At 44.0% G+C, this 23,417-nt stretch overlaps 1 protein-coding gene across 2 annotated transcripts in view; it reads left to right on the top strand.

Annotated features, from left to right (window-relative positions):
* ZNF804B (zinc finger protein 804B) overlaps positions 1-14,906 on the top strand; it is a 367,431-nt gene extending 352,525 nt beyond the window's left edge. The window contains exon 4 of one of the 2 annotated variants that reach the window (XM_056519086.1): positions 9,187-14,905. In XM_056519086.1, the coding sequence (XP_056375061.1) occupies positions 9,187-12,598 (3,412 nt within the window). In that variant the 3' untranslated portion in view covers positions 12,599-14,905. Of the gene's footprint in view, positions 1-9,186 lie in introns of both variants that reach the window. The other variant, XM_056519088.1, reaches the window with a different exon arrangement.
* Positions 14,907-23,417: the final 8,511 nt, after the last annotated feature.

Consider the following 23,417-nt stretch of genomic DNA (forward strand, 5'->3'; position numbering starts at 1 on the left):
TGATCAGACATCCTATCTCCTATTCTTTGGATAGAAGATAAGAGGTCTAGGGTCAGAGTACCCGTTTAACTCTGTATCGGACTTGTTCCTGAACTGAGAGATTGTAATACAGTTACCCGCCAGTGATTGTGGGGGCACATCTATTGTGCCAATGCCATCACATGGTGGTATGGGGGGGGGGGGGGGTGGGGGAGGTTGGGGTTGGCTGTGATTGACGGCCCTCACCTTGGAAAAAAATCAATCAGTGGCCGAAAACACCAGGGTTATTTTAAATCAAGGACCTCCATTTCTGTCCTTGTGATCCCCCAAAAAGAAGAGACACTCACTTGGAGAAGACTCTGTTTTGTCTAATATTCCCTAGTCATGTTTTAAGAGTCTTAAATGGGTTATATATTGCTTTAAAGGGCAGTTATCTCTAGGTGGCACTACAGAGACCTTCCTATCTTCCTTCTGGAGGAGACCTACTTTGCATACTTTTTCCCATAGAGCAGTGGTCTCCAAACTGTGGACCTTCAGATGTTGCAAAACTACTACTCCTATCTTATTTGAAGGATAACCTTATTCCTATCCCTATCTTATATGAAGAATAGCCTGATGCTTATCCCTATCTTATATGAAGGATAACCTTATTCCTATCCCTATCTTATATGAAGAATAGCCTTATGCCTATCCCTATCTTATATGAAGGATAACCTTATGTCTATCCCTATCTTATATGAAGGATAGTCTTATGCCTATCCCTATCTGATATGAAGGATAGCCTTATGACAATCCCTATTTTAAATGAAGAATAGCCTGATGCATATCCCTATCTTATATGAAGGATAGCCTTATACCTATCTCTATCTTATATGAAGGATAACCTTATGCCTATCCCTATCTGATATGAAGGATAGCCTTATGCCTATCCCTATCTGATATGAAGGATAGCCTTATGCCTATCCCTATCTTATATGAAGGATAGCCTAATGCCTATCCCTGTCTTATATGAAGGATAGCCTTATGCCTATCCCTGTCTTATATGAAGGATAGCCTTATGCCTATCCCTGTCTTATATGAAGGATAGCCTTATGCCTATCCCTGTCTTATATGAAGGATAGCTGTTACGCCGAGCGCTCCGGGTCCCCGTTCCTCCCCGGAGCGCTCGCCTCGTCCTCGTTGCTGCAGCGCCCCGGTCAGATCCACTGACCGGGTGCGCTGCGGTCCCGCCTCCAGCCGGGATGCGATTCGCGATGCGGGTGGCGCCCGCTCGCGATGCGCACCCCGGTCCCCGTACCTGACTCGCTCTCCGTCGGTCCTGTCCCGGCGCGCGCGGCCCCGCTCCCTAGGGCGCGCGCGCGCCGGGTCTCTGCGATTTAAAGGGCCAGTGCACCAATGATGGTGCCTGGCCCAATCTTCCCAATTACCTATTAGTGTGATCACCTGTGTACTTCCCTATATCACCTCACTTCCCCTGCACTCCCTTGCCGGATCTTGTTGCACTTGTGCCTAGTGAAAGCGTTTTGTGTGTTTAAAGCCTGTGTACCAGAACTTCTGCTATCTCCCCTGACTACGAACCTTGCCGCCTGCCCCCGACCTTCTGCTACGTCCGACTTTGCTTCTGCCTACTCCCTTGTACCTCGCCTATCTTCAGCAGTCAGAGAGGTGAGCCGTTGCTAGTGGATACGACCTGGTCACTACCGCCGCAGCAAGACCATCCCGCTTTGCGGCGGGCTCTGGTGAAAACCTGTAGTGGCTTAGAACCGGTCCACTAGCGCGGTCCTCGCCATCCCTCTCTGGCACAGAGGATCCACTACCTGCCAGCCGGCATCGTGACAGTAGATCCGGCCATGGATCCCGCTGAAGTTCCTCTGCCAGTTGTCGCCGACCTCCCTACACTGGTCGCCCAGCAAGCCCTAAAGATCGCCCAACGAAATCAACAGCTGGCATACTTGACCTCCGTGACACTGCATCTTCAGTCACAGATACAGCAAATTCAGTCACAGCTACAGCTGCAACAACCATCTCCTCCGCCGGCTCCTGCAACTCCTCCGCAGCAACCGGCCGCTCCTAACCCCTGCTTGTCCCTGCCGGACAAATTTGATGGGGTCCGCAATGATCCTGCCACAGCCACAGTCCAGTCCTACTTCGCTGAGGTCCGTGGTGTCTTCGAGGAGCCTGCCCGAGCCTCTTCTGCCAAGACTGCCCTGCTGAACCTGGCCCAGGGTGTTTCTTCCGTTGGCGAGTACGCCATTCAGTTCCGTGCTCTTGCTTCCGAGTTGTCCTGGAATAGTGAGATTCTCTGCGCGACCTTTAAAAAAGGCCTATCCAGCAACATTAAAGATGTTCTGGCCGCACGAGAAACTCCTGCTAACCTGCATGAACTCATTCATCTTGCCACTCGCATTGACATGCGTTCTTCCGGATGGCGTCTGGAGCTCCGCCTGGATATGGACTTTGTTCGCACGAGGCGTTTTTTCTCCCCGGCTCCTCTCTCCTCTGGTCCTCTGCAATCCGTTCCTGTGCTTCCCGCCGCGGAGGCTATGCAAGTTGACCGGTCTCGCTTGACACCTCAAGAGAGGACACGACGCCGCATGGAGAATCTTTGCCTGTACTATGCCGGTACCGAACACTTCCTGAAGGATTGTCCTATCCGTCCTCCCCGCCTGGAAAGACGTACGCTGACTCCGCACAAAGGTGACACAGTTCTTGATGTCAACTCTGCTTCTCCACGCCTTACTGTGCCTGTGCGGATATCTGCCTCTACCTTCTCCTTCTCTACTATGGTCTTCTTGGATTCCGGATCTGCAGGAAAATTTTTTTTGGCCTCTCTTATCAACAGGTTCTACGTCCCTGTGACCAGTCTCGCCAGACCCCTCTACATCTATTGTATTAACAATGAAGATTGGACTGTCTCATGCGTTTCCGCACAGAACCCCTCCTAATGTGCATCGGACCTCATCACGGAAAAATTGACTTTTTTTTCCTCTGGTTCTTTGGCCCCAAGAAGAGGGGGAGACCCAAGGGGGGGGTACTGTTACGCCGAGCGCTCCGGGTCCCCGTTCCTCCCCGGAGCGCTCGCCTCGTCCTCGTTGCTGCAGCGCCCCGGTCAGATCCACTGACCGGGTGCGCTGCGGTCCCGCCTCCAGCCGGGATGCGATTCGCGATGCGGGTGGCGCCCGCTCGCGATGCGCACCCCGGTCCCCGTACCTGACTCGCTCTCCGTCGGTCCTGTCCCGGCGCGCGCGGCCCCGCTCCCTAGGGCGCGCGCGCGCCGGGTCTCTGCGATTTAAAGGGCCAGTGCACCAATGATGGTGCCTGGCCCAATCTTCCCAATTACCTATTAGTGTGATCACCTGTGTACTTCCCTATATCACCTCACTTCCCCTGCACTCCCTTGCCGGATCTTGTTGCACTTGTGCCTAGTGAAAGCGTTCCCTTGTCTGTTCCTAGCCCGTGTTCCTGACCTCCTGCCGTTGCCCCTGACTACGATCCTTGCTGCCTGCCCCGACCTTCTGCTACGTCCGACCTTGCTTCTGTCTACTCCCTTGTACCTCGCCTATCTTCAGCAGTCAGAGAGGTGAGCCGTTGCTAGTGGATACGACCTGGTCACTACCGCCGCAGCAAGACCATCCCGCTTTGCGGCGGGCTCTGGTGAAAACCTGTAGTGGCTTAGAACCGGTCCACTAGCGCGGTCCTCGCCATCCCTCTCTGGCACAGAGGATCCACTACCTGCCAGCCGGCATCGTGACAATAGCTTTATGCCAATCCCTATCTTATATGTAGGATAGACGTATGCCTATCCCATGCATACTTAAAGGGGTTATCCAGGAAAAAAAACTTTTTTTTATATATCAACTGGCTCCAGAAAGTTAAACAGATTTGTAAATTACTTCTATTAAAAAAAACTTAATCCTTTCAGTACTTATGAGCTTCTGAATTTAAGGTTGTTCTTTTCTGTCTAAGTTCTCTCTGATGACACCTGTCTGCACAGAGTAGAAGAGGTTTGCTATGGGAATTTGCTTCTAAACTGGGCAGTTCCCGAGACACGTGTCATCAAAGAGCACTTAGACAGAAAAGAACAACCTTAACTTCAGAAGCTCATAAGTACTGAAAGGATTAAGATTTATTTATAGAAGTAATTTACAAATCTGTTTAACTTTCTGAAGCCAGTTGATATTTATAAAAAAAATATATATATTTTTTTTACTGGATAACCCCTTTAAACTCCTTCGCTGTAATTTGCAGCTACCAATTCTGCAGGAAGGCTATTCCATGCATCCACTACTCTCTCAGTAAAGTAATATCTTCTGAAATTACTTCCTGATGTTACTTACTATTACTGTTCTATAATGTCCTCCATGCTGTGCTTCTGTGTAGGAAGGACAGTAAATCATTTACATCAGCAAGGTCAATGAGTTCATGTGACCCTTTTATTTATTTATTTTTTTAAATTGTATATACAATGCCTTGTGAATTTTGCAGGGCTTTTTTATGCTTTACTCTTCTGGAACTGAAAACAGATTTTGAGTTAAAAGTTTAGTTTATCTTTTATTAGAATTTTATTTCAAATAAAATAAAAAGCTTATTCGTGCCTAAAGCTAAATTTTTTTGTATTCCAGGAATTTTCTTTCTGTTCTAAATTATATATTGTGGGCTTGTTTTTTTGTGGCTTGAGCCTTAGTTTTTATTGATACCATTTAATGACCAAACAACAACAATTTTGGAATTGAATATTTTTTTTTTCTCGCCATAAATAAACAAATATCTTTGTAAATACATCTTTGGCTGACGTAGAAAACAAACCAGCTCACCACCAATGAATGTTTCTTGGTAGAAGAGACTTCAGATAATATAGGAAGCACCGAATACAGGTCCAAGCCGTATTTCTTGGTGTGAACTGACTCCAAAAAAGCACAGGTGCAAAAAATTGCAAAAAATCCCAGCTCCCAAAAATAGATAAAATTGAATTTTTTTTTTAATCATATTAAAATGATACCCAAAATGGTGAGGTAAAAAAGCAAGTAGAAACGCCGACGCGTTTCAAACCATATGGTTCTTAGTCATGACCATGACTAAGAACCATATGGCTCGAAACGCGTCAGCGTTTTCGACTTGTTTTTATACCTCAGCATTTTGGGTATCATTTTAATAGGATTTAATCAATTTTGGATTTTATCGATTTTAGATAGCTGAAATTTTTTTGCACCTTTGCTATTTTGGAGATCTTTGGCTGACACTCAGATCTTTGGCTGAAATAACTCAGATTTTGTCCAGTAGATGCCTTGGGTTTAATAAGAGATATTTCAAAATACAATACACTGCAATATAGTGGCATTGCAGCGTTCCATACAAACAAGCAATAATAATAATAACAATAATATTAAATATCAACCAATATTAAATCCCATTTACCATTTATTACTTTAAAAACAAAAATATAATCTATAATAATTACACTGCTGTATAATCTACATATACTCACTATACCCACTTTAGGATCAAATGTAATTGTTCTTATTAAAAAAAACAAAAAAAACTCCACAGCCATAATTAAGCAGTCAGTAACCAGCGAGAGGCTGAACAATATTGAGATAATTAGAATGACACACAGAGCACCTTCTTACAAGGAGACCCTTATGATGTGACCCTTAGTACCATTAATTACCTACTTTTAGTCAATGGTGGTTACCAGATGTTCCTGAAAATCCGATTATCCTTCTTTTTTTGTGACAATTCCTTATAACACAATAGGTATGAAACTGTGGGCGTGCTATGAATGGTTCGCCATGTAAGAAGACTTATGGGAATTCATGAACAGCTATTCTGAAAGGACTGTAGTACCCAATAAATCCAAGTCCAGGAGGTCATGCTGTGGTCCAGATTGCTAAAGAAACCCAAAAGCCCCCTTAAAGGGGTACTCCGGACTAAATATCTTATCCCCTATCAAAAGGATAGGGGATAAGATGTTAGATCGCGGGGATCCCGCTGCTGGGGACCCCTGTGATCTCTCCTGCAGCACCCCCGTTTTTCAATTGTACAGAGCGAGGATCGCTCTGTGGCTGATAACGGGCAGTGCAGAGGACGGAGTATCGTGATGTCATGGCTCCACCCCCTCCTGATGTCACCCCCTGCCCCCTCAGTGCAAGTCTATGGGAGGGAGCCTGGTGGCCATCACGCCCCCTCCCATAGACTTGCATTGAGGGGGTGGGGCATGATGTGACAAGGGGGTGGATCCGTGACGTCATGATACTCCGTCCCCTGCACCGCCCGTTATCAGCCACAGAGCGATCCACGCTCTGTACAGCTGAAAAATGGGGGTGTTGCAGGAGAGCTCCCAGGGGTCCCCAGCAGCGGGATCCCCGCGATCTAACATCTTATCCCCTATCCTTTTGATAGGGGATAAGATATTTAGTCCGGAGTACCCCTTTAAGGGGGCTTTTGGGTTCCTTTAGCTCTCTTCCTAATCTTGTTGCATGTCTCTGTCCTAAATTGTTCTAAATATATTTTCATGGCACCTTGAAGGGGTACACGGTGGAAAAAAATTGTTTTCAAATCAACTGGTGCCAGACAGTTATACAGATTTGTAAATTACTTCTGTATAAAAATCTTAATCCTTTCAGTACTTATCAGCTGCTGTATGCTCCAGAGGAAGTTATGTAGTTTGTTCCAGTCTGACCAAAGTGCTCTCTGCTGCCACTTCTGTCAATGTCAGGAACTGTCCGGAGATGGAGAAAATCTTCATAGCAAACCTCTCCTGATACAGACAGAGGTGGCAGCAGAGAGCACTGTGGTCAGACTGGAAAGAACTACATAACTTCCTCTAAAGCATACAACAGCTGATATCTCTCAGCAATCTTTGTCTCACTAATCCATAATATAATGCTATGTGGCAGCTAGACAAAGATCGCCGCTTTACATCACCGCCTGTTCTCCTGATCATTCCGGGTCTCAGGCCACTTATCAAAATTTTTGTCATGTCAATACAACATGTGAACAGTTTTTTGAACTGACAGGGACACTAAGTTTTTTGGGCCATTTTTTGAGACATAAAACAGACCAAAAATGCTTATTGTGTGTCATTAAAAAATGTCCAAAAGGACAGTTTTTTGCCAATAATATCTGATGAACTAAAATCGGAAAACATCCTTAAATTTTCATAAATTTCACATCCGTAATTGTTGCAGATGTAAAAATATGTGCCAGGGATTATTTTTTTGGGAATGCTTACATGTAAAAATAAATCCAAATATGTTAATAATAGATTTACCTTACTGCAGTATTTCCCAACCAGTGTGCCTCCAGCCTTTGGCTGTCCGGGCATGCTGGGAGCTGGAGGCCCACTGTTTGGGAAACACTGCCTTACGGTATAGATGCAAGTTGGGGGTGTAGTTAGTGTAAACCTAATATATTGTGGACAATGAACTGGTCAACTTTAAAGGGGTACTCCTGTGGAAAACTTTTTTTTTTTTTTTTTTTAATCAACTGGTGCCAGAAAGTTAAACAGATTTGTAAATCACTTCTATTAAAAAAAAATCTTAATTCTTCCAGTACTTTTTTTGGGCTGTATACTAAAGAGAAATCCAAAAAAGAAATGCATTTCCTCTGATGTCATGACCACAGTGCTCTCTGCTGACCTCTGCTGTCTATTTTAGGAACTGTCCAGAGCAGCATATGTTTGCTATGGGGATTTTCTCCTACTCTGGACAGTTCCTAAAATGGACAGCAGAGGTCAGCAGAGAGCACTGTGGTCATGACATCAGAGGAAATGCATTTCTTTTTTGGATTTCTCTTTAGTATACAGCCCCTAAAAAGTACTGGAAGGATTAAGATTTTTTTAATAGAAGTGATTTACAAATCTGTTTAACTTCCTGGCACCAGTTGATTTAAAGCGTACCTTTCATCAAAAAAACTTTTGATATATTATAGATTAATGTATGCAGAATAATTTTCCAATTGTATGTTATAAAAAAAAATAGGCTTCTTTCTATTTAATTTTCCACTTTGACAAAATGACCACTAGGGGTCTCCCTACCAGTCCTTTTTTTTTTTATAGATTTCAGAATCATGGTGGAGTCCTAAATCTCAGACTGCAGTCGGGACACAGACAAACTCCCTGGCAGAGAGCAGTGCTGAGCTTATCTGTGTCCTGGCAGCAGTCTGAGATTTAGGACTCCAGCATGAGTCTGAAATCTATAAAAAAAGGACTGGTAGGGAGACCCCTAGTGGTCATTTTGTCAATGTGGAAAATTAAATAGAAAGAAGCATATTTTTTAACAACATGCAATTGGAAAGTTATTCTGCATACATTAATCTATAATATATCAAAAGTTTTTTTGATGAAAGGTACCCTTTAAAAAAAAAAAATATATATATATATATATATATATATATATATGTATATATATATATATATATATATATATATATATATATATATATATATACGTTTTCCACGGGAGTACCCCTTTAAGGTTGTCTAGGGACCAAAAATGTTAGGACAATTCTCCTTCCCTGGCCCTTTACTTCTGTGTCCATATAGGCACCCTATGATTTCCTTCTAAGCACTTAGAAGAACTGTAGCAGAAAACTTGACTTCCAATCGCGCAGGCACTTCTTGGAAGTCAAGTTTTCTGCTACAGTTCTTCTATTATTCCCTAGTTGGCTTGGGGCCACTGCCAGTATTGCAAATCCCCGTTGCACCTCCTGTGAATACTTTCCCCATAGTGGGATATACCTGCCTTATCTAGCGTCGTGGCTGTTTCCACAACAGGCTCAGGTGAGCATTCCATCTGTATTTGATATTGGATCATATATATTTCTTTTGGATGATATCACCCTATGTGGCACTCCGTGCTTTTTTCCTTTTCTTTTTTCTCTTTTAAGCACTTGATTGGTGGGCAGACCTTGAGGTATGTGCAGCTATTTGATGCTGCATGCCGTGGCCAATGGTGGCCAATGGTGGCCAATGATATTGCACGGCACACCTGCATAAAGTCTTTGGACAGACATTGGACCATGTCAGCACAGAAATGGAGAGCCGGGGAACAAGGACTGTGATAACATTTTAGATCCCTGGACAACTGTTTTAAAACATTTTAAAATGTAAAAAAATTTAAAACTTAATTTCAGGATAATTTCAGCTTATTTTTTCCCCCCTCGTATTTGATGCCTTTACTTAATGTTGTTGTTTTTTTGTCCTTTCAGTGTTGCAGAAGATGTCCCATTATTTAAAGCGCCCAGATTGAAAGGGCCCACAGAGGAGCTTGTTACTGGAAATGAAGAGAAAATTGCAAATTTAGGATGCGTGGTCACGTGCGGCCCAGAGACCGTCACCAGTGGCAGCTCCGAAGAGAAGAAACCAGACATTTTATATGATGGAGAGGTTGTGAAAGACAGCAGCTGCTGCTTTGTGGGGAATCAGAACCAGATACAGGTCCCACTCTCCAACAGCGGCAGCGCCAACAATAGGGCAGGCGTCTCCTTTTGCTTCTCTAAGAAGGCACTTCTAAAGCTGGATTCTTCGGCGTCCGTTTTCAATGAGAGCCTGGATGAGGTAAATGAATACAACCAATTCCTTCACCATAAAGCAAAGCAAATGTCTGTAAGCTTTCGACACTATGCACACCTCAATGAAAGCGCAGCAGAAAGCAGCATGTTGTCTGAGGCGGATGAAACAGACATGCCCCTGTCAGACAACATGCCTACAAATGCAGAGAAGTTTAAAGATGACAAAGGCAGTCTGGAAAACTCAAAGGAACACCGCGAAATTGCCCAGTCAAACATAACTGCGAAAATGCATTCTCCAGACGCTAGTCTCACAGATCAACAGAGTCAAAAGGAAGTAAATGTTCCTACAGAGACCGAGCCAACTTCTGAGACGACAACAGAAGCCCATTGCCAAATGCAGAGCAGCGTACAAGGGACTTGTTCCAGCAAGCACACAGTTGCAGATGCAATATTAATTGAGCATTTTTCCAATTTACTTTCGCAGAAACGTGCCGAGGCTGAGCCTAGCTTCGAATCAAAAGACTTAAATTCTGAGGCTTCTAATGATCTTCATGAAAACCCAGGTGACTGCCCGGCCCCGGGGCACTCATTAGGTGAATCTGTAAATACCAATACTCCAGCCAAAGCACTATCTTTTCTTAGTGTTTTGAGCAAAGATGGCAATACCATTCTCCAGTGGCCCACAGAACTCGTCTTGTTTACAAAAACCCAGCCTTCGATCTCTTATGCCTGCAACCCCTTATACTTTGATTTTAAATGTTCTCCGAAAAATAAGATAAAAAAGACAAACGATAGAGAAAATGGAAGATACAAAGATACCAATCAGCCCACTAGAAGCTACGAGGGCAAAGCCTCATGTATAAATGTAGAGAGAGTGGCGGACAATGACATAGACAGTCCATCTATAGAGCCAAAGAGTGGTGTGAACCTAGACGACTTGTCACACAAAGACACGGAAAGCTCTGAAAATTACCAAACAACCGTGGGATTCACAAACAGAGCCAAGAATGTTCACTATAATGACAATGAACCTCAACTACACAACTATTTTAGTCACTCGCAGAAATGTTTTCTTAGGGAAAGTTACCATTCAAGAAAACGCAAGAGATCTTCCCACGGACAATCTGATGATTGCATGGTAAAAGAAAATATACACTGTAAGGAAAAATGCAAAAGGAGACCTTTATACCAAGATAGTCTTCGAAAGGACAAATCATACAGCTCTAGAAGGTCATCAGAGAATCGGCAGCAAGATAGTTTTTCGTGGGAAAACAGTGACGGTTGGAAGGACTCTGACAGTGATACCAATTCAGATATATCCCATAAAACATCCTCCTCACAGTTGTCCTATTCTAGTTCTTCCATGAGTAGTGGTTCATCATGCAGATATAAGGATCTTCTCAGCCGGATGTCAACTAATGAAGCCTCCTCGAATGGAGACAATTGGAGAACATCAAAGCACAAAAGTAATATGTCTTCTGAAAGTGGATCCATAACTAATGATAAAAAGTTGAACTGCAAATGCAAACATAAGCACAGAACATTTAGGGAGAGTAATGAATATTTAGAGCAAGGGCTTTGCGCCAAACATGCCAGGAACAAGCATCGATCCTGGAAAAAAACAACTGACCGAGAAACAGAGAGTGTTGGAGAAAAAATAAATTTGGTGCATGAGGGTAATATTGAGACTGTTGAGTCCACAATTTATAACTCACGTGCTTCCCCTGAAGATATAGTTGACCTTCCAAGTCCATTCACAAGTCCAATTGATCTGGAACAGTCTGACGGTAGTCCCACAAAAGACTTCCTTCAGTGTCACCCCCATGATGTGACACCTATTTTGGTGAACTGTCAAAATAACACTTCCAAAAATATAGTAGAACCGAAAAAAGACAATGATCAAGAACATTTAGTTTCGGATTTGTATTTAGATGGTAAATTGGTATCAGTGCAAACCACTGGAGAGAGCAACAAAACAAAGGAATACGATATGGACTTTAATAAACCTTTGGAAAATATTTCCCCACAGTGTAACATAGTAGGTCATGACATGTTAGAGGTGCCATTGCATGATGAAGCAGAATTTAGTAGCAACAATGTACATCTTTGTAGTAAGAACCACATAATAGAAAATGTCAGCAGTAGTCTACACACTGGGTCAGAGGGCTGTGAAGTCACAGTTGTGACCCATTGTGATAACAATAGTCTGGATAATGGGATTCACATAGACTCAGAAAACAGAACTGAAATGGAGCAACAAAAGGGACATTTAATAAGGGAAGAAGAACAATCTATTATGCAAAGTGCTGACCCAGTTCACCTTAACTTCTCATACCCATTGCCCTCTCTCAGACATCCCGGTGGAATTGATTCACCAGAGACCAAAGAAGACCCATTGAGATTGGGACTGCCTGATGTAAATACAAGTCCGAGTCTTGTAGATCTAAAATGTTTTTATGACAGTACTATGCAGGATTTTAGGAAAATGGACAATAGGTGGCATCATAAGCCGACTGGTCCTCCTTTAGCACAACAACCCGTCACGTTTTCGCCAGATGAAGTCGATAAGTATAAAGTATTGCAAATGCAGGCACAACAGCATATGCAGAAACAGATGTTGACAAAGCATTTTAAAGCTTTACCAACAAATAGCTCTGCTGTATTCTCAGCTGCACAAACCATCCAGCCTGTGTCCATCCAACATCATCCCTCCATCACCACCATCCACCATGCTCTGATGCAACGATATGCCATCACAGCTTCCATGCATTCCCATGTCAATCATTTTCCATTGCCACATCTTAATCATTTCCCTCAATCTCAGTTTCCCCCAATTTCCCTTTCTTCGTCCTTAACACCAACCCTATTTCCAACCCCACCACCCATCATAGGCCATGCACTGACGCACCCACTACACTTAGTTTCGGCAGCAGCCATTCACCCTCCACACTTGACCATCCAGGCCATTCCCCATGCAACACTGATACCAACCATCTTTGCCCCACACCCCAACACAGGTATGCACCCAACACTACAATTACATCCTCTCATTCCATTGTTCCAAGGACAGGAGTTCCACCACCATTCTGGGTCTGGTCACCTTCATTAATATTTGCTGGGATGAGAAGAACTGATGTTATAGAGGACATGAAGATTAGATTATGTTTGTTTTTCTTTTCCTTTTATGATTATTTTTTCTCAATTTTTTTTCTAGCATTGATAAATTTTAGTTGACTTCATGAAAGATTAGTTTCATTAGTTTAAGATTCTATGTTTATTGTAATTCTTGATTGTTAATTTGATACAGTATGGTATATGATGTGAATTTATTATGCAGAAAATGCTATTATTTTTAATAAAATAAAGAATAATCTGTTTACAGAGCCTACAAAAATGGGTTGTTTTCTTTTTTTTTTACCCCAAACATTATTTATTTATTCTTTAACTTTCATACAGATGAAATTGTTAATATATTAGCCTGTCACTTAGGATGTCAGCATTGTATGATGGTATACTATAAAACTCACACAATCAGATTGCAGTGTGATCCATCTCACTCTTTTCCCATGTCTACAATTGTGTTGACAAGTAGGGATAAAACTTCACTGGGAACAAGACAACTATATATACTGCAGGGGCAACTCAAAGGTGTTGTAGACCGCATAGGAAGGGTCATTAAATGAGCACTGTCGGATTCAAAATATTTTTATATGTTGTGCATCTTGAAAAACATTAAACTATCTAATATACTTCATAATAAAAGGTTATCTCCTTTTTATAGATAATGTAGCTTTTAAAAAAGACCACTAGGGGTCCCCATACCATCTAGAACATAATCCTGTCCAGGTGCAGCATCATATTTGTCCCAGCTAAAACATAGGCAGGGACAAAGTCTAAGTAGGGAGGGCTAACTAGCATTCCTATGTGCTCACTCCTGTCCCGTCCCCCAGAGAGAAGGGGGTTACAGAGCAGCCTGCAGTGATTGGATGAAAAGACCCAGCACAGCAGATTCAGGGAGGAAGTGAATGCATGGTGAGTGGGGCAAGCTCAGTGGTTGCCTTGGACACGCCCCCTCCTGAGCAGTGGATGTCAAAATGAGTGAGCAGCAGAATAGAGAGATTTGTGATCCAAATAAAGAAGCTAGACACATAAAACAACTTAGAATCTGCATAATCTAGTAACATATAGAAGCATTATTGTTTTTTCTGTAATATAACAGGTGCGCTTTAAATAAAATTTGAAAAAGACACATACTCTTATTAATCTAGGGTTCTATTTATGTAATTCTTTAACAGCAACACCAGTTCATGTGAACATGTCTCTAAAGTGATCCTCCAACCTTAAATATCTATGGGTTATCTTAGCGAGGTCGTCAACCTTAATTATCTCCTGAATCTTGAATGACAGCCTCTAAGCAAAAGCAAACAGTCATAATTTCACCCAACTTTAGTTAGAATCTAAGGCTCTTCACCAGAGCCATCCCCAAGATCAGACTGATCTGGCTGCCAGGGACCCAGGTTGCCTCTGCAGAGCACTGACATAAAGCATTATGCTAGTTAGTAGGCTGGAAAACTATCACAAGGGCACAGGGTTAGGCTAATGTGGTTGACTAGCTGGTCACCAGGAGGACTCATTGGGACAAAAACAACAGGCTAGGAGAATAAACAGCAAACAATCCAAGGGTTAATTTTCCAGAAGGACACTTAAATGCAGGAATAGCAGGCAGAGGGTTAACAGGGAACCGTACAAGAGTCAAGCCAGGAGGTCAAACCAATACAGAATCAGCAGATATGAAGGGGTTACCGGATCCACAGTCCAAACAGGTCAGGTAGGCAGAGTACACAGCCAGAGAATATAAAAAACACCAATGACTGGTTGAGTAGACATTTTCTACAGGAATAACACAACAGAGGAAGCAAAAAGAAGAGGAAAGCCATCTGAACAGCAGCTGCATCAAATTGGTTAAGGTGGGTATGCTTTATATGTTTAGGGCATGTTCACACTACAGTGTGTGAACAGAATCTCCGCTCGCTGAATTCAGCGAGCGGAGATTCAGACTGGCAGCCGACGGCGGCGGTAGGACCGCACCGCACTGAGCCGTCATCATTGACGGCTATGCAGTACTTGCGGACTTCCGCGCAAAGAATGAACATGTTCTTTCTTTGCGCAGAACAATTTCAGCGGCGGAATTGTCCGCAGCTGAAATTCCGCAGTGTGAGACCCATTCACACTAATGTTAAGTTCACACCGCGGAATTCCACTCGCGGAATTCCACCTGCGGAATTCCGCGGGAATTCCGTAGTGTGAACATACCCTTAAAGTACAAGGAAGCCCTGGAGGGGATAGTATAGGACCAGAGGGGTGCATGACAGGGGGATTATGCAGGTATGGCAGGGGTAAGGTGTGGACAAAGGCAGGGGTCAGGAAGGGGTTAACAGGAGGACGGAGGGGAGCTAGTCACGTAGATGGGAGGGGTTAAGTGGGGGTTAAAAGGCTGGAGATGGAAGTTCCCGCGCACCGGCTCTTGTTGTCTGTTGCAGTGGGGTCAGGAGTGGGATCTAGAGGCATCAGTGGACAACATGGAGGTTTTGGATCTGAGTATGGAGGTGGGCTGGGAGCGGTTCCCAGCCTGGGGCCTCAGGGAAGGTTTTGGGCTGCACAATTGGTGCTCCTGGGTCAGGTGATCCACGGCTATAAGTAAGTAGCAGCCCCTTAGGTTAGTAAAGCGCTGCCTTCAGGTCCTTCTCCTGCGCTAATGTTACTCAGGGATAATTTTTTTTTAATGATGTTCCTACAAATTATTTATTACGATTGTTACAATGTTTTAATTGAGTTGTTAATAAACTGGGCTGCTGTGGCCGTTTTTCACCAACACTTTGTTTCCGTCTTTATTGGTGGGATATGGGAGAGGGGTAGAAGAATAGTTGGGAAGGGGTTGTTGGTGTAGATCATAGCAGCTATAATACCCCCTAGTCACGGTGTCTACTGTAAAAAGTTGCCTATCCTCGAAACACCTATTTAAAACTCACCCCCTTTCCTCAGGATGGGGAATAACTAGCTAATCGGTGGGGGTCTCATTGCTAACACCCCAGTACATTTGTCCCCCGAGTGAATGGAGCCGCAAAGCACCGGACCGACTGCCACGGATCTTGGCTATGTTCAGATGTCCCATAGACAGTGAATGGACTGAAGCCCGAGCTTGTGCTCTCGTGTTCTACTCACTAACCTTCCAGCGGTCAGATCCTCACCAATCAGTGGTAGGGGTAACTTTAAATCTTGGCATAACCCCTCTAAATAGGTTGTCCAATACACAGAACATGCCAGTATAGAGGGTCAATACTTTTATTAATCTGGTACTTAAAGGAAACCAGTCATCACTTTCATTCCCCCCAACTACAAGTCATCTGGGAGGTCCCTTGTAGCTTCTTCCCACCCCATCAGCCTTGATTGACAGAACTTTCCCTGTTTTGGAGTAGGGGGAGATCTATTATTCAGGACAGCTGGGACATCAGAAGTAACCGAGGAATACTCCACTGATGTACTTCTGCCACAACAATACCATTGGTTGTGAACAAATCCTTAAAGGACTTCTCCAACCTTACACATTTATAGGATATCCAGAGCGCATGCCCTCAATGTCAGGTAAAAGAAAGAAAATGGACACAGATCACTTGAATGTGAAGAACGTACGGCTAAATCAAAGCCCCTGGAGCAGGAGATGACTCCCCAGATCGTGTTGGGCAATCCAAGAGGCACAACGCTCAGTGGGCTCAGTAATAAGAGTATCCTCTCGGATGGTGGTGGTTGTAGTAGATTCACTTTTCAGACTGTATCTTTATCCCACCCTCACCGAAGTGCGGGTTAAACAATAGGAACCACAATGTCGGCACCAAAGACAGGTACAGACCTAGGGATATAACTCTGTGATTTCCCTGCATCTGCACCTGTCTTTGGTGCTGACATTGTGGTACCTATTAAAGGGGTGCTCCGCTGCTCAGCATTTGGAACAAATAATTCCGAACGCTGGAGCCGGCGCTGGGAGCTCGTGCTGGGAGCTCCGCCCCCTCATGATGTCACGCCCTGCCCCCTCAATGGAAGTCTATGGGAGGGGGCGTGACGGATGTCACGCCCCCTCCCATAGACTTGCATTGAGGGGGCAGGGCGTGACATCATGAGGGGGCGGGGTTATAACATCACGAGCTCCCGATGCCGGCTCCAGTGTTCAGAACAGTTTGTTCTAAACGCTGAGCAGTGAAGTACCCCATTAGGCTAGGTTCACACTGCAGAATTTCTGGGCAGAATTTCTGCCGGAGAATGAGCAGGCGGCGCTAGGACCGAGCACACTGCATTGCTGCTCCCATAGACTGCAATGCATTTCTGGGTGGATCTTTTGGGAGATCTGCTCAGAAATGCATTGCCATCTATGGGGACGGCAATGTAGTCCACGCGGTCCTAGTGCTGCCAACTCGATCTCCGGCAGAAATTAGGCCCAGAAATTCCACAGTGTGAACCTAGCCTTAATGTCAGATAGGATTCAATGAAGCCTGTTCAACTGCTTTTGTAACTTCAATAGATTTAAATGGAGAGACCCCCATAAACATATGGGAATGAATGGAAAAATCAGATGAGGCCAGCTCAGTGTCGGGTGCCTCCTTTTTCTTTCTCTCCCGTGGCGCCTTGGTGGGGTATACCCCGCACACCCGCCCAGGATCGGCCCTGAACATATCCCACTTTTATTCCCTTGCCCTCTCACCTTACAGAAAAGAGATAGGATCCCTACAAATAAATGGAAAATGCCTTTTAAGGGACCCCATAAGTTCCAAGCCCCTTCTCTAGAAAATAGTCCAGAAGATGGAGCAATGGACTTTGTGTATCAATAGTCACCGGTTTCCAGGTTTCCCGTGTTCTGCTTTTTCACCCACTCGACTGAGAACTTAAAAATGCTTACTCTGGGGAAATATTCCCATTAACGTTGTATTTGAGTTAATGATCATCCCCATGGTAACATCAAGACCGTGGAATTTTCCTTCCTCGAGCATATGGCACAGTAATGTCTCAGAAAGAACGTCAAACCGCCGTAAATATGGGTGAAACTGTATGAACTGCAGACACATGTCAGGCAAAGTGCTCCGTAATTAGCCAAATTTGCCTTTCACTTGTTTTTCTCATACAATTTGCATAGCTAGATTTTTTTTTTTTTTTTTTTTTTTTTTGCATTTCAATTTAAGATAATTTGTGCATTAAATAAAAAAATTAAAAAAAAGATAATAGAACTTGTTTGTTTAAATTTAAAGTTTAGGGAATTCACAGAAATTGTCTCAGACTTTAAAGGGTTACTCCGGTGGAAAACATTTATTATTATTATTATGTTTTAATCAACTGGTGCCAGAAAGTTAAACAGATTTTTAAATGACTTCTATTAACAAAATCTTAATCCTTCCAGTACTTATTAGCTGCTGAATACTACAGAGGAAATTCTTTTCTTTTTGGAACAAAGACCTCTCTGCTGACATCATGACCACAGTGCTCTCTGCTGACATCTCTGTCCATTTTAGGAACTGTCCAGAGTAGGAGAAAATCCCTATAGAAAACATATGCTGCTCTGGACAGTTCCTAAAATGGACAGAGATGTCAGCAGAGAGCACTGTGCTCGTGATGTCAGCAAACAGTTCTGTGTTCCAAAAAGAAAATAATTTCCTCTGTAGTATTCAGCAGCTAATAAGTACTGGAAGGATTAAGATGTTTTAATAGAAGTCATTTACAAATCTGTTTAACTTTCTGGCACCAGTTGATTTAAAAAAAAAAAGTTTTCCACCAGAGTACCCCTTTAATGGGTTCCTCTTCTGCTTCAGTCACTTTGTTATATTATAGATATATGTTTGATTTTGTTTTTATATGACTTGTCCTTAAAAATATCACAAAAGTGGGAGATACAGTTTTGATATTTATTTTCTACAATCAAACAACTTAGGTGCCAGATTCCCTATTGACCATCAGCCGTGGGAGGGAACAAAAACAGAGGATAGGGGGATAAGATGTCTGATCTCGGGGGTCTCACCACTGGGGACCCCCGCAATCTCTTATGCAGCACCCACCTGTGTGTGCTCCACGCAGCGCTGGAGGCTCCGAGTCTGAAGCCTCACGACCACCGGGCCGGAGTATCGCAACGTCACGCCCCCATGTGACATCATGCCCCGCCCCCTCAGTGCAAATGGAAACCTTGTGAAAATGTTGTGGTAAACATTCTGGTGGAGACTCATCAAAACATGTCCAGAGGAAAAGTTGCCCAGTTGCCCATAGCAACCAATCAGATCGCTTTTTTTTTTTTTTTTTGAAAAGGCCTCTGAAAAATGAAAGAAGCGATCTGATTGGTTGCTATGGGCAACTGGGCAACTTTTCCTCTGGACAGGTTTTGATAAATCTTCCCCATGGTGTCTACTTACCTTTATGGAGTGTGCTATGGGATAGGCACAACTCTACTGCAGGCATCAAGGTAAAACAGTGCACTGCCCTGGGGACCCCATCCGTTTATAGTGTTGGGCGCGAATATTCGCAATGCGAATATTTATCGCGAATATTGCATATTCTCAAATTCATGAATATTGCGAATATAGTGCTATATATTCGCAATTACAAATATTCAGTTTTTTTTTTCCACAGTGCACATCACAGTGATCATCCCTCCCTGCTTCCAGCTTGTGGTTTAAAGGGATACTCCGGTGAAAACCTTTTTTCTTTTAAATCAACTGGTGGCAGAAAGTTAAACATATTTGTAAATGACTTCTATTAACCCCTTAAGGACAATGGACGTACTCCTACGCCCCTGTTTCCTTAAGGACCGAGGACGTAGGAGTACGTCCTGTCCATTCCCGGCCCCCCGCAGCCAGCTGGAGCGGAGCCGGTGCCCGAAACCTGCTGATATCGATCAGCAGGCATCACGGCATATCGCCCAGGGGGGTCATGATGACCCCCCATGTCGGCGATGGCCGCAGATCGCTGAACAATTCAGCCCAGCGATCTGCGGCGGATTCCGGGTCAATCGGGTCTCCAGTGACCCGGTGACCCGGAATTACTGGCTTAACAGCCATAGCCAGCAGGGGTGAGGTGGCACTGCTGCCACCTCACGATCGCCCTGATTCGCATGTGTTTTTGCAATCAGGGCACCTGCTGCGGGTGTCACTCCCGCAACCCGATCCACCCCTCTTCCGGAGGACGTGATTGGGTGCGGGAAGAGGACCCCGGCAGCTGGGGACCCCGATCCCCGGCGTCCCTATTGGGATAGGGGCCCCAGGAGCGGCGGCGGCGAGGGACTGACCTGCAGCGTGGATCAGGAGTTGGGTGAGTGACAGCCTCCTGCTGTTGCTTAGCAACAGCTCCCAGCATGCAAAAAGGGCATGCTGGGAGCTGTAGTTATGCAACAGCAGGAGGCAGACAACCACAACTCCCAGCATTCCCTTATGGGTATGCTGGGACTTATAGTTTTCCAACAACAGGAGGAACATTTTTTCTATGGAAAAGTGTACCTTCAGCTGTTGTATAACTACAACTCCCAGCTTGCAGAACCAGCTAAAGTGCATGCTGGGAGTTGTAGTGGTGCATCTGCTGGTTGCATAACTACAACTCCGAGCATGCCCGTTGGCTGTCAGTGACTGCTGAGAGTTGTAGTTTTGCAACAGCTGAAGGCACACTGGTTGTGAAACACTGAATTAAGTAGCAAACCAGTGTGTCTCCAGCTGTTGCATAACTACAATCCCCAGCCAAAGTAGTATGCCTCCAGCTGCTGCATAACTACAAGTCCCAGCATGCCCTTCCACTGTCTGTACATGCTGGGGGTTTGTTACCAAACTCGGTGTTTCACAACCAGTGTGCCTCCAGCTGTTGCAAAACTACAACTCCCAGCATGCACTGATAGACCGTACAAGCTGGGAGTTGTAGTTTTGCAACAGCTGGATGTTTCTCCCCCCCCCCCCCCCCCCCCCCAATGTGAATGTACAGGGTACACTCACATGGGCGGAGATTTACAGTAAGTATCCGGCTGCAAGTTTGAGCTGCGGCAAATTTTCTGCCGCAGCTCAAACTGCCAGCGAGAAACTACTGTGAACCTCCGCCCGTGTGACTGTACCCTAAAAACACTACACTAACACACAATAAAATAAAAAGTAAAAAAACACTACATTTACACATACCCCTACACAGCCCCCCTCCCCAATAAAAATGACAAACGTCTGGTACGCCACTGTTTCCAAAACGGAGCCTCCAGCTGTTGCAAAACAACTACTCCCAGTATTGCCAGATAGCCACTGACTGTCTAGGCATGCTGGGAGTTTTACAACAGCTGGAGGCACCCTGTTTGGGAATCACTGGCGTAGAATACCCCTATGTCCACCCCTATGCAAGTCCCTAATTTAGGCCTCAAATGCGTATGGCGCTCTCACTTTGGAGCCCTGTCGTATTTCAAGGCAACAGTTTAGAGTCACATATGGGGTATCGCCGTACTCGGGAGAAATTGTGTTACAAATTTTGGGGGGTATTTTCTGCTATTACCCTTTTTAAAAATATAAAATTTTTGGGAAACCAAGCATTTTAGGTAAAAAAATTTTTTTTTGTTTTTACATATGCAAAAGTCGTGAAACAACTGTGGGGTATAAAGGTTCACTTAACCCCTTGTTACATTCCCCAAGGGGTCTAGTTTCCAAAATAGTATGCCATGTGTTTTTTTTTTTTTTGCTGTTCTGGCACCATAGGGGCTTCCTAAATGCGGCATGTCCCCAGAGCAAAATTTGCTTTCAAAAAGCCAAATATGACTCCTTCTCTTCTGAGACCTGTAGTGCGCCAGCAGAGCACTTTTCACCCCCATATGGGGTGTTTTTTTGAATCGGGAGAAATTGGGCTTCAAATTTTGGGGGGTATTTTCTGCTATTACCCTTTTTAAAAATGTAAAATTTTGGGGAAACCAAGCATTTTAGGCAAAATTATATATTTTTTTACATATGCAAAAGTCGTGAATCACCTGTGGGGTATTAAGGTTCACTTTACCCCTTGTTACGTTCCCCGAGGGGTCTAATTTCCAAAATGGTATGCCATGTGTTTTTTTTTTAGCTGTTCTGGCACCATAGGGGCTTCCTAACGGTGACAACGGTGACTCCTTCCCTTCTGGGCCCTCTACTGCGCCCGCCGAACACTTTACATAGACATATGAGGTATGTGCTTACTCAAGAGAAATTGGGTTTCAAATACAAGTAAAAATTTTCTCCTTTTTACCCCTTGTAAAAATTCAAAAATTGGGTCTACAAGAACATGCGAGTGTAAAAAATGAAGATTTTGAATTTTCTCCTTCACTTTGCTGCTATTCCTGTGAAACACCTAAAGGGTTAAAACACTTACTGAATGTCATTTTGAATACTTTGGGGGGTGCAGTTTTTATAATGGGGTCATTTGTGGGGTATTTCTAAGATGAAGACCCTTCAAATCCACTTCGAAACTGAACTGGTCACTGAAAAATAGTGAGTTTGAAAATTTTGTGAAAAATGTAAAAATTGCTGCTGAACTTTGAAGCCCTCTGGTGTCTTCCAAAAGTAAAAACTCATAAATTTTATGATGCAAACATAAAGTAGACATATTGTATATGTGAACCAAACATTTTTTTTATTTTGAATATCCATTTTCCTTACAAGCAGAAAGCTTCAAAGTTAGAAAAATGCAAAATGTTCATTTTTTTCATCAAATTTGGGGATTTTTCACCAAGAAAGGATGCAAGTTACCACAAAAATTTACCACTATGTTAAAGTAGAATATGTCACGAAAAAACTATCTCAGAATCAGAATGATAAGTAAAAGCATCCCAGAGTTATTAATGTTTAAAGTGACAGTGGTCAGAATTGCAAAAAATGCTCTGGTCCTTAAGGTGTAAAATGGCCTGGTCCTTAAGGGGTTAAAAAATCTTAATCCTTCCTGTACTTATTAGCTGCTGAATATTACAGAGGAAATTCTTTTCTTTTTGGAATGCTCTCTGATGACATCACGAGCACAGTGCTCTCTGCTGACGTTATTATAATAATAATAACGCTTTATTTTATGTTGTCCTTAGTGAGATTTGAACCCAAGTCCCCTGCACTGCAAGGCAGCCGTGCTAACGACTGAGCCACCATGCTGCCCTTAGCATACATCTGCTATGCATGGTTGCTAAAATAGACAGAGATGTCAGCAGAGAGCACTGTGCTCGTGATGTCATCAGTGTTCCAAAAAGAAAGGAATTTCTGCTGTCCTGAGGAGTAGTTGCTGAGTTGCCCATAGCAACCAATCAGATAGTTTCTTTCATTTTTGAAAAGGCCTCTAAAAAATGAAAGAAACGATCTGATTGGTTGCTATGGACAGGTTTTGATAAATCTCCCCCGAATCTTTACCACAACATTTGCACAAGGTTTCCATTTGCATTGAGGGGGCGGGGCATCATGTCACACGGGGGCGGGGGTGTGACGACACAATACTCCGGCCCCGAGGTCGTGAGGCTTCAGACTCGGTTCCTCCAGCGCTGCGTGGAGCACACACAGGTGTGTGCTGCATGAGAGATTGCGGGGGTCCCCAGCAGTGGCACCCCCGCAATCAGACATCTTATCCCCTATCCTTTGGATAGGGGATAAGATGTCTAAGGGCCGGTGTACCGCTTTAACCTCTTAATGACCATGGACGTGTATGCACGTCCAATGGCCCTTAACCGGGCATGACGCGGGCTCCTGACTCGAGCCCCCATCATACCGGCCGGCCCCCAGCTGATTCCTGATTCCGATGGGCGGCTATTAACCCTTTAGATCGCCGCTGTCAAAGTTGACAGCGGCGTCTAAAGGTGCCTGTATTCAGTCCCTGGTGGTCCAGTGGGCAAAAAATAAGCCCTAATATGGATTTTTAGATGCAAAATTGAAAGGGTTATG

Source organism: Hyla sarda, chromosome 5, assembly GCF_029499605.1.
Source record: "Hyla sarda isolate aHylSar1 chromosome 5, aHylSar1.hap1, whole genome shotgun sequence".
Classification (NCBI taxonomy): Eukaryota; Metazoa; Chordata; class Amphibia; order Anura; family Hylidae; genus Hyla; species Hyla sarda.